The sequence below is a fragment of the Vanessa cardui genome, chromosome 27, assembly GCF_905220365.1.
Source record: "Vanessa cardui chromosome 27, ilVanCard2.1, whole genome shotgun sequence".
Classification (NCBI taxonomy): domain Eukaryota; kingdom Metazoa; phylum Arthropoda; class Insecta; order Lepidoptera; family Nymphalidae; genus Vanessa; species Vanessa cardui.
In genome coordinates, this window is record NC_061149.1 from 7,016,272 (window position 1) to 7,029,249 (window position 12,978).

Sequence of the window (12,978 nt, forward strand, 5' to 3'; positions counted from 1 at the left end):
CTCATGTTCCCTTGTTGTGGTCTTATGCGCTAATGGGCGCGAAACACGCACGCTCTGCTTATTTAACCTTGATACCTTATTACAGACTATAAAAACAATGCAATGCAATACGGAAAATATGTATTTGCACTAGCGACCCGCCCCGTCTTCGCACGGGTGCAATACTGATACTAAATATACTACAGAATTTGTTTATTCACATCACATTAGATACTACTAAAATTATCAGTGTTTATTTACTATATTGTCCATGTATTTATATACAGAAACCTTGCTCTCGAATCACTGTATCGATTAAAAAAAACGCATCAAAATCCGTTGCGTAATTTGAAAGGTCTAAGCATATATAGGGACAGACAGCGGTAAGCGACTTTGTTTTATACTGTGTAATGATAATGATGATTAAAATGTGGACTTCGCGGGGCAAAGGATCCACAATAATTAACAGAGTTTCGTAACCAATTTGAATATTTATTTCTATAATTATAACAGCTTAGCCAACGCGGTTTTCTATAATTATAACTACTTAGTTATCACGACTTTACACGGATATAATAAAGGTCATCCAACTGTTTGATTTCTATATATATGTGTATTTATTTTTAAATAAGGAAGCTGTCTTTTCTCTACTTTAATAGGCGAGTATTATAAATAATAAACATTCCTCTTTTACAAATCTGTTTATTGATGAAAACCGCATTAAAATCCGTTGCGTATTTTGGAAGATATAAATCGATATAGATCGACTATATTTTTATATCATATAGATATATTTATTATATATAGAAGAGCTGAGATGGCCCAGTGGTTAGAACGCGTGCATCTTAACCGATGATTGCGGGTTCAAACCCAGGCAAGCACTCTCGTGGTCGGCGGTGAAGGAAAACATCGTGAGGAAACCTGCATGTGTCTAATTTCATCGAAATTCTGCCACATGTGCATTCTACCAACCCGCATTGGAACAGCGCGGTGGAGTATGTTCCAAACCCTCTCCTTAATGGAAGAGGAGCCGTTATCCCAGCAGTGGGAAATTTACAGGCTGTTACTATATTTATTAGCAACGAAGATAGAGGCTTGTCAGAAATAGATCTAACTAGGGTTCTTAAAAACGAATAAAATGAATCTCATTATAATACGAAGCTTCACCTAGATGTCCGAAAATACACATTTTAAAAACAAATGTTTTTAAACCTAAAGGCAGAAAATTCTGCCTCGCACAACCATTCTATGAAACCAGCTCGAACCGATACGATTTAGGAACCTTCAATAAAAGAGCCCAAACCTTCCTTGAAGTCCGCACCTGCAAGCCTTTTCCATTCTGCTAGTAGCAAACCAGCAGAATCCTATCACATAAATAAAATCTGGTCAAAGGTCAATTGAATAGGATTTCAGTTTTACCTGACTTGGTTATCAAACAAAACCATGCCATAAAAGAGCCTTCATAATCTTTGCTGTAATCGTGTAAGAGTCGGTCTTACCCTGAGACTTTAAAAGATGTTTCATACCAAATACAATAAAGTTCATTTAAGAAATTACCTTGCGTTTTCATCATGAATATAACATCTGAATTAAGTACGCTATCCCAAATCATCAATATTCATTTCTTATGCGAATATGATCTCTACACAAACATAATAACTTGTAATATCATATGCATTAAGTTAATCGTCAATTAACATGCCCTTGCTTTCTCGGTTGAACTGAAGCGAGAATCTATAGCGACGAATAGCGTCGAGTAGCGCGATAGGGAACTATTTCTATTGGTTGTAAAAATCTATTGGTTATGACAGAAGGTTATAGCCCAACAGTGGGCCATTTAAATACTGCTAAAATTGTTATTATTCTATCAAACGTCAAAAGAAATGTCGAAAAGTGAGTTCGGAAAAATGAAAGTATCGACGTTTATCATGAATATTGACCAACCAGAATTGAATTTGCACCCTAAATTTCTCAACAGAAAAGAAGACTCTTTACCAGCAAAAAGACAGGCACTTGTTACCTTTTTAAACGAACGTATCCAATTTCGTGACTGCCCTTAATTCGAAATACAAACATATAAAGCATGAAAAGTGAAGCTGGATTAGCCGGTCTTATGAAAAGTGAAACAGTTCACACTCATTCATTGAACGAAAGTAACCATTCATTCTTTTGTTGTCATCGCTTTGTACGAGAGTTGTTCTCAGGGATGATGAATGCGAGAAGATTTAATGTAATTAATTACAATTTTCTCATTCAAATAGACTTTCATACATAAATGGACATATGTTTGTTTTTACTCAACAACAACAAAAACAGCCTGTAAAGTTCCCACTGCTAGGTTTAAGCCTCCTCTCCCATTGAGGAGAAGGTTTGAAACATATTCCATCACGCTGTTCCATTGCGGGTTGGTGGAATACACATGTGGCAGAGTTTCTATATTAGACACATGCAGATTTCCTCGCAATGTTTTCCTTCACCGCCAAACACGAGATGAATTATAAACACTAATTAAGCACATAGCTACATACATATAGTGGTGCTTGCCTGAGTTTGAACTCGCAATCATCGGTTAAGAGGCACGCGTTACGTCCGGACGAGCCGCTAGTTTAAGATAAATGATTATATTTGGCTAATGAAGGTCACACGTATTGACCAATGAGCGTACAATAAAAAAAATCCTTTGGGAGCTCGTTTCGTGGAATGGACTTTACATATATCACTAATGTAAGTATTTCTTAAGATAAAGCATTATTTAATATTGCTCCAGATGCCGCGGACGCTGAAGTGAGGTCATCAGGCAGATCCTTTGAAGAGATGCCTTCAAAACTTGGCGAAGAGATCGAAATGTCTCTGACGGGCATTGCTGACTTCGTTCAAACGGGGATGGCGAGGTAAGTCAAAAGGCTAAAGGCACATAAAATATATCGATATTCAGATAAGCTGGCATAGTATGGCATAACTTAGATGTAGCATCGGCAAAATTCGTAAAACCGATCACATCCGAATTAAATACGCTATCCCAAATTATCAATATTCATTTCTTATGTGAATATGATCTTTACGCAAATGTAATAACTTTTAACATCATATGAACTAATATATTCGTCAATTTGACACGTCGATTTACATACCCTTGCTTTTTCGGTTGAACTGTTTCGAGAATCTATAGCGACGAATAGCGTCGAATGGCGCGATAGGGAGCTATTTCTGTTGGTGGTCAAAATCGGCAGTAATCGCTTTTATTGAATTTGCCGATGCTACATCTAAGTTGTGTCGTACTTTACTTATAATAATTTATATCATATGTAATGTAATTCATTTTTAAAGATAACAATTATAATTATTTAATACCTATTCGCTAAAGAGATATGACTTCCCTCAATAGAGAAACGAGACAGAGGAAATGGTCTAACGACGATATCAATATGCACAATTTACAAGCCTGGTTAGTTTTCACGCTCTCATCAGATGTTCAACCGCCTAACAGAAATACTAGTAAGCCGCCCGTGGCTGCGCTCGCGTTTTAGGTCGTTTGTCATGTGTTAGGCAAAAAAGTCTATCACTCATCCAGAACGACATCGTCACAATTGCAAAATCTCTAAAATGACTTTTTCATTCCAAAAGATCTCATTTCGTACATACGTTCTAGTGTAATATTGTCAGAATTATTCATTTACTATTGAAACAATAATTCTAGAACGTATGTACGAAATGAGATCGTTTGGAATGAGAAAGTCATTTTAGAGATTTTTGCAAATGTGACGTTGTCGTTCTGGATGAGCGCTATGTCCTAGGAGTGCAATTCTGCTACATACCGGATTTCGTCCAATTTAGTTCAACGGTTTGGCGGTAAAACAGCTACAGACAGACAGACAGACAAATTAAAAAAGAGTAACTACTGAGTTTCTTGCCGGTTCTACTCGGTAGAATCTACTTTCTGAACCGGAGGTAGATTCACTTAATTGTTAAATAACGATTCAAAGTGCTTGTAAAAGCCTACTTGAATAAAGTTTATTTTGATTTTGGTTTTGATCCTTCTCCTCGAAAAGGAGAGAAGGTTATAGCCCAGCAGTGGGCCATTTAAATACTGCTAGAATTATTATTATTCTATTAAACGTCAAAAGAAATGTCGAAAAGTGAGTTTGGAAAAAATGAAAGTATCGATGTGTGTCAGTGAAACCGAAATCGATGGTCAAAATTAAGAGCAAATCCTTTAGAGAAAACAGCTTCCGACGTGACTCATGATAATTGACTGTTCAGTCAAAACTTGTTTCAACATGTCTTCATACAAAACTATACTTAAGGGAAAGCAAGACTCGCTACAAACATTACAGGTTAACGATAGTAGTCAATCAAATAGTTTAGTCCAAAGATATTTGAATGAAATATCTTACATATTGGTGCGTTCAAACAACAGCAACAGCCTGTAAATTTCCCACTGCTGGGCTAAGGACTCCATTTGAGGAGAAGGTTTGGAACATATTCTACCACGCTGTTCCTATACGCATTTATGGAATACACATGAGGCAGAATTTCTATGAAATTAGACACATGCAGGAGGACGAGATGAATTATAAGCAGAAATTAAACAAATGAAATATTCAGTGGTACTTGCCTGGGTTTGAACCCGCAATCATCGGTTAAGATGCACGCGTTCTAACCAATGGGCCATCTCGTCTCTGTATTGACTGATAAACTGTAAACGTTGTAAGTATATTCAGTATCAGTATAGCACCCGTGCGATGCCGGGCGGGACGATAGTTAAAAAGCGCGCTTTTAAAGGCTTCCAGTTAAAAACTTCCTTCCCTTTTCATGAAATAACTCTTGCAAATCGTAAGAGCGAGAGGGAAGATGTCACACATACAAAAAAACAATCCAAAGCTGTTTATATAAGCCTACTGGAATTAATAATATTTTGATTTGATTAAATACAATATACTATATATATTTAATTCGAGGTTAACCTTAAAACGATCGTTAAACACCAAAATGTTATATCTAACCTCAGTTAGATACAATAACAAGGCTTTGAATTACTAATCAAGTTTTTACAACTTCCGATTTTAAAATATAATATACAAGACGAAACTATTTACAAAATTAACCTACTATTATACACTTATATATACACTAACACTAGCGACGCCCCTCAGTTTCGCATGGATGCAGTAGAAACTTCTAAAATTATCAGTATTTCTTTACTCTATTGTCCAAGTATTGTAGACAAAAACTTTCCTCTCAAATCACTCTATCTATTAAAAAAAAAACCGCATCAAAATCCGTTGCGTAGTTTAAAAGATTTAAGCATACATAGGGATATAGGGACAGAGAACGCGACTTTGTTTTATACCATGAAGTGATAAAATATTGGCTAAATAATAAATAATAAAGCTCATCTGATAGAAAGTGATTACCAGAGCTATTAGACATCTGGAACACCGGGGGGCTTGCAGGTGCGCTGCCGGCCTTTAAGGAAGGAGTAGGCTCTTTTCTTGAAAGTTTCCAAGTCGTATCGGTTTGGAAAAACCGCCGGCGAAAGCTGGTTCTCGACTCTATGAGTCGAGATGGCCCAGTGGTTAGAACGCGTGCATCTACATACCCAGGCAAGCACCGCTGATTCATGTGCTTTAATTTGTCTTTATAATTCATCTCGTGCTCCTCTTATTGATGCAGGTTTACTCAGGATGTTTTTCTTAACTACCGAGCCCGAGATGAATAATAAACACAAATTAAGCACATATATAAAGTGGTGCTTGCCTGGGATTGAAACCGCAATCATCGGTTAAGATGCACGCGTTCTAACCACTGGGCCATCTCGGCTCAATATAATAGCGTACTTGAATAAAGTATAATTTTAGTTTGATTTATATCAAGCTGAGTATATTTTTTTTAGGAATAGTTCGAAGTTAACCTATCATTACCGTTATATATTAGTAGAATTAGCAGTTTCTTGATTGTTTTGAATTCGCTTTGAAAAACAACAAAAGCAAAACAGCGTCGTAAATTAAATTAGTATTTCCGCTTTATAATATATGTAGCCTTGTGATTAAGGCGTTTCGAGGTAATTGAAAGTATATGTTTTTAGTATTAGGACGTATAAAAGAAATATTCGTCGTTCTACTTATAATAAAATCTGTATTATTTAATGCTAAAAATGTGAAAGTAACTCTGACTGTAATAAATACATTGGTAAAAGATGCATATTATTTAATACAAGATTTTATAGATGATAAAAAAGCGTGGAGTTAATACCTGTTGACTTCCAAGTAGGATATATTAATTTAAATAATTGTATTAAATATATTATTTATGTTTGTTACTTTGTATGTTTTAAATGTTGAAAAAGAGTAACTACTGAATTTCTTTCTGGTTCTTCTCGGTAGAATCTACTTTCCGAACCGGTGGTAGCTTTACTTACTTGTAAAATGACGATTCAAAAGTGCTTGTAAAAGCCTACTTGAAAAGAGTTTATTTTTGATTTCACGATCAAACCGCTGAACCGATTTGGAAGAAATTTGGTATGCAACAAAATTGAACTCCAAGAATCTATTTGCTACTTTGCATAACACATGAGAATCAATCTAAAACCCGAGAAAAGCCGCAGGTGACAACTAGTTATTATATATAACTAATATACAATGTACCTGTGACGTCAACGCATTACATTATAACCCCTAAAAATACATTTTAAAACTAAACACAAAATACAATCGAATATATTAACTCAGACGCAAGACACTTTATTCATTTAATTAATTTAAAACATCTTTTACATAATTTATACAAGCGGGTCAATGACTTCGGCCAAAATAGGTCAAATTTAGTTTCGATGTTAAATGACTTCGCTCCAAAAATGATTTCCGAAATGGCTGAAATTAGTAAAACAAAAGGCGTAGGAAGTGGTTTTTCAATAGAGATAGTATCACTATGTATGTTTACACGGTAAAATGAAATTATCATAATTATGGTTTAATTATATGAATATAATTATGGTTCTGTATAAAATCAAACACAGTTTTTGAAAAGCTTTTATTTAACTTGCAATGTATGTATGTGTGTATGTTCGGGTGGAATCTTACGACCCGGTTTTGAAGCAGATACTCTCGGCCGATTAAGCTGAAAGTTTGTATGCACGTTTAGTTTGGATGATAATACACGATTATATGTGTGACGTCATTCTAAATTCAATATGGCGGACGATCAAGATCCACGTAATAACCTTAAAACCATATAATTTTGTAATTTAATATGCTAAGTTTCATTTCTTCTAATTTCAATTTAATTAAATACTTATATGTTTGTACTTACGAAAACCTCGCGAAAATCTTTTATGATTAAAGAATTTTTTTATAATGAGGTTATAAATTAGCAAGTAAAATTATAAAGGAATTATTTTCCTCTTTTTAGAGCATTTAAATAAAATCTTTTTAAAAAAGTATTTTTATTTATTGTTTTTGTTTATAGTTTTACAAATAGAAGCTAATTTACTTGAGTTCATACATCTTATCGTTACACTTTTTTCGGAAACTGTATGTCAATATACTTAGTTGATGATCATTAGTATGTAGATCATATGTGTGTTCCGTTAGTGAAAGCTACTATGTATCGAATATCGATGCACGTGAGTTCGATTTCCGTTTCGGGTCCTCATACCATTCTAGTTATGGGGTTAAATTAACATATAGAAACTGCTATAAACGTGTAGGTTTTGAATAATTAAGTATTATTTAAACTAATCAAAGCCGATATGACCCAGTGGTTAGGACGCGTGCATCTTAACCGATGATTGCAGGTTCAAAGCATCACTGAATTTTCACATGCTTAATTTGTGTTTATAATTCATCTCGAATTCGGCGGTGAAGGAAAACATCGTGAGGAATTATACATGTGTCTAATTTCAATCACAGACCAGCATTGGAGAAGTGTGGCGTAATATTCTCCTAAACTTCTCCTTAAAGGGAGGGGCCTCCCATTTGTGGGAAGTTTACAGGCCGTTGTTGTTATTGTTGTTTGTAGACATCCGTTGTTAGTACGTACAATAATACTGGGTACTGTTGTTTAGCGGTAGTTGATAACGGGTACCTGCCCAAGTGGGCTTGTACGAAGCCAGCAACTAAAGCACGTAACCAGTTAACTGTGATACATTGATAATAGTCGCCATTGCTGAAATTATTGAATCAGAATTATAATATAATTTACCGTTTTACGAGTCAATTTATCGTTAAAATAGTTACAAAATTGACTCCATTTAGACTGTTTGTTTGTTTGATTTTATGTGTTGTGTGGCCTAAGTTATTCCGTAATACATACAATTAAAAAAAATTTTATTACGATATTTTGGTATATGTACCGTGTGTACACATACATATGTATTTAGTATAAAGCAGTTATTTTAATATTTCAAACAGATACTCCAATTTTATTATACGCATAGACAGCTTAAGAAACTCAAGAAAAATGTAGCTTTCTACGAATGTAAACCATTTAGAATTGTATTGAGAATGCCCTCTACAAACAAAGTTTACCACTTTACAATATAAATATATATTTTATTTTGTTTCCTGTGTAAGTTATATTAATTTTAAATTGCATAAAATTCATTCATTTATTTTAAATTTTATTTTAAACAACAATTTAAAACTACAACGTCTAAGATATCTAGCTAACATTAAAGTCTATAAAGATTTCTCATTTATCAACGGAATTCTAAACATTTTATAAGGTTTCGTCGGTCAAATATAAATAAATAAATATTGGACAACATCACATACTTTACGCTGATCCCAATGTGAGTAGATAAAGCACTTGAGATATGGAAAATCAGAATTAACGACGGTACCACAAACACCCAGCCTCAAAACAACACAGAAAACTAATGAACTTTTTCTACATCGAACCCAAGACCTCAGAGTGGCGTACCCTTGAAAACCAGTGTACACGCTCGACCACGAAGCTCGTCAAATATAATGTGCGATATACGAAGTACCAGAATAAATATTTGAACTGTCTATTAGCTTAGAAATTTCTTTGGAGAGAAATTTTAAACAAAGTACGTTCGTCCTAGTTTACGATTTTAATGTTTAAGTTGTACGTGTTCACACGGTATGAGTTAGTGTTTATAAATGCCGGTTAAAAGATGAAAAACGTGACGATTTCGTTCGTTGAAATGACCAAATTAATTATACAAGTTTTTTATTTATTTAGCGAGGACAAATAAATAAGTAACTATTATATTATATTATACTATATACAAGCGACCCGACCCAGCTTCGAACGTGTGCAATGCTGTTAATAAATGTACTACAGGTTTTTCTTCTTTCTTTACTATATTGTCCATGTATTACATACAAAAAACATCCTCATCCTCATCACTCTATCTAAATTAATTAATTTGAATACCACGGTATTGTAAACTAGCGACCCGCCCGGCTTCGCACGGGTGCAATACTGATACTAAATATACTATAGAATTTGTTGATTTAGACATCACATAAGACACTTCTAAAATGATCAGTGTTTCTTCAGTATATTGTCCACGTATATATTTGTTGTTGTGTATATATTTACAAAAACCCATCGTAATCCGTTGCGTAATTTTAATGATCTAAGCATACATAGGGACAGACAGCGGTAAGCTACTCTGTTTTATACTTTGTAATGATGAATAAAACCAAGCTTGTTAACAAAGATGCTATGTTCACAATAGACAATAAATTCATTAACATGAGAATAAATTAATAAAACATCTGAATATTTAAATACTATCAGTCTGGGTAACTTTGGCCTTCAGTAAAACATTGGCCCACACTTAAACACTGCCAGTTTTAATTGATTTACCGCTACAAGGCATAGAATATGTATTTAATTTTTTATTTATTATATTCTTTAGCTATCTTCGTACATGTTCACATTTATAACTTGACAAGTGTCATATCGACATTTCGTGTACAGACCAAAAAAATAAAATTGTTTTTGGCGCGCGTATTTCGAACCATCGAAAAAGTTATCTCATGCGAGTGAAATAAATTATTTCCTGCGAGTTACTGACTTTGATCCCATTATTTTATGTTTCACTGAGGAGATGTAAGTATTTTTTTGGTCATTTATTCAGTATTTCGGCGGAAATTTCATATTTTCGTTGGAACAAGGGATGAAATAGTTGTAAAAACGAATAAGCCTGATAATAAAGCCGAGAAACAAAGTAAAAAGAAGGCAATCAAAGATACGACCAATCAAACAGGTCAACAGGGCAATGAATCTTTTTGTATTGTGAGTTACGAAGAGTGTCTGTTTCCTGGTAAGGTCATCAAGAGCCTGGGACAGAACCTAAAGATTTCCGTAATGCAAAAAGCTTCAGATGGGTGGAAATGGCCATCTAAACCTGACTTTCTGAATTGTAACAAAAAAGATGTTGTGAAGTATTTAGATCGTGAGCAAATAGTTGTGAAAAGGGGATACTACGAAATACATGATGACTTTTTATACATGGAATGGGGAAATTAACCTATAAGTTTCAGCATCTTTCACAACTACTTTCTTATGTTATTTCCTGTTGATTAAGGTATTTGTTTTCTCCTGTTACTAAGATATTGAATTTCTAATTTTAGATTTAGGTTGATTTAAGCACAATTTTTTTTTTTTTTATTAAAAAACCTTGTTTCTCAAGGGTCAGAAAAAAAAATACACTTATGTACATTTTTTAGTTAATTTTATGGCAACCCTAACCTTTCTGTTATGTTTTTATTGTCTATGGCGTAAGTTTGCTTCTTCCTAGCTCTAAATTACGAGGTTAAAGTTACCCATAATCCTGAAATTAAAACATACGTAGTGAAATCCAGATCCAGACATACATGGTACAAAGTTACCCAAGTATCCGCAAAACTTTGGCCCAGCCTAAAATCGCAAAATTTTCCTTGCCTGCATTTAACTAAAATCAAAATCGGTTGTAAATTTTACACAGCAATGGTTTAATCCCACTGATATTATATTACTTGGAGAGCAGTATACAAATTAAAACAATTATTTTCTACAAAAAGTGTCCTGACTGGGCTAAAGTTACCCCGAGTGACGTTAACTTTTGCAATAAATTTTGTCCCATTTGTTGATGAAAATCTTGGTCCTTGGAGTAGTGTTGCAAAGAGCTTCATCAAAAGTATAACAGTATTGCCTCCACTGGTGACAGGCTGTCGAAACAATGTGAAAGCATTTCATACATTCTCGATAAATTTATTAGAATCTAACGGTACTAACAATATAACTCTCGACATAAATTATACGTGAGTTTACAAGTGCCCATGTATATGTCAATAACTACGCACTTAAAAATTTCGTAATTTTAATTGTATCTGCATATATTTCCTTACTATCAATACCCGGTTGGCGATTTCATGTCTGTTCGTATATTTTGACTAGTTGCCTGCCGCTTCACTCGCTTTTCAGTGAGTTGGTTTTGAGTTGATTTTCATGTGTTAGGCAAAAAAGTAGCCTATGTCTATCCTTGGAGTTCTAACTGGCTTCATACCGAATTTAATCAAATTCGCTTCATTGGTTTGATCCTAAAAGATCTACAGAGAGACAGAGTTACTTCCACATTTATAATATCAGTATAGATTTTACCCGACGTTATGACAGCCAGGTTATGGCTCAGTGGTTAGAACGCGTACATCTTCACCGATGAGGTCGGGTTCAAACCCAGGCAAGCACCACTATATGTATATACTTAAATTATCTCGTGCTCGGCGGTGAAGGAAAACATGGTGAGGAAACCTGCATGTGTCTAATTTCATTGAAATTCAGCCACATGTGCAAAAACCCGCGCATTGGAACAGCGTGGTGGAATATGTTTCAAACCCTCTCCTTAATGAGAGAAGAGGCCTTAACCCAGCAGTGGAAAATTTACAGGCTGTTACTATAATTTACTACTTTATGACAGTTACACCTCAAGACAAACAATCTGGTTTGGAAAATGCTCCGCTCATGAAAGCCATTTTTGTTTCAGAGCGTTATCAAGAAAGAAGCACGACGATGGAGGTGGTATCGACAGCATAACAATATCAACATCAGCTAACGAGAAGAAGAAAATGAAGAAGAAAAAGCAGAAACCGCCCAAGATACAGCTGATCCAGCCAGTGATGATGCCCATGAAGAAGATGGAAGACAAAGGTCGAAATTTCGGAAGGGTCCAGTCCTGGGTTGTGGGGCAGAATGAAACAGCTAGACGGGGCAGGGATCTCATGACTGACGCGTGGAGTCTTGGAGCCAAAACGTTGGACGCATTGGCTGAGCATGCTTTGGACAGCGAAAACTCGGAGAATGGAATCGTAGATCGCAGTTCAGTAGAAGGTTGGTGATGGAGCATGGTCTTAGACAATATTTCTTATTCTTGATAGTGGTAATATTATAAATAAAAAAATTATTGGTATATAGTATAGATAAGATATGAGACAGGGCGTTTATGTGGATGGTCTCTTACTAAATCTGATTAACCAATGTTGCAGGCTTTCACCAAAATCAACTGTCTTTAATCAGATCTTCAAATAGAAGTAATTAAATAATTCTATAAAATTTAAAATGTAGAATACGTTCTATAAACATCTCTTGAACGAAAGACCTCTTTTCTTCTCGATGTGGAACTTTTATCAGCAGTACCATTCGCCATTGGTGGAATTACCGTAACAAAGGAATTCCTCACGATGTTTGTCTTTACAGTAAAATACAAAATGATCTGTAAATAAATCTAACAATGAGGTTATCATAAAAACCATATATTTATATCTCGGTGATAGGGCTTCGTGCAAGCCCATCTAGGAAGGTACTACCCACTCATCAGATATTCTAACGCCAAATAGTTTAAGAGTGAGTGGGCCTAAGTAACAGGCACAAGTGATATAACATATTTTTTCCCAAAGTTATTGGCGAATTGATGATGTCAGGTTAATATTTCTTACAGCGCCAATATCTGTGAGCGACGGTGACCACTTACCAACAGATGGCCCATTT

The 12,978-nt window shown here is 34.8% G+C and overlaps 1 protein-coding gene across 1 annotated transcript in view; it reads left to right on the forward strand.

The window, feature by feature from the left end:
• The window catches only part of LOC124541239, a 32,538-nt gene that overhangs the window by 8,157 nt on the left and 11,403 nt on the right, over positions 1-12,978 (forward strand). The window contains exons 2-3 of the mRNA XM_047119121.1: positions 2,747-2,870; positions 11,978-12,321. Coding sequence (XP_046975077.1) covers positions 2,747-2,870; positions 11,978-12,321 — 468 coding nt within the window. The remainder of the gene's footprint in view (positions 1-2,746; positions 2,871-11,977; positions 12,322-12,978) is intronic.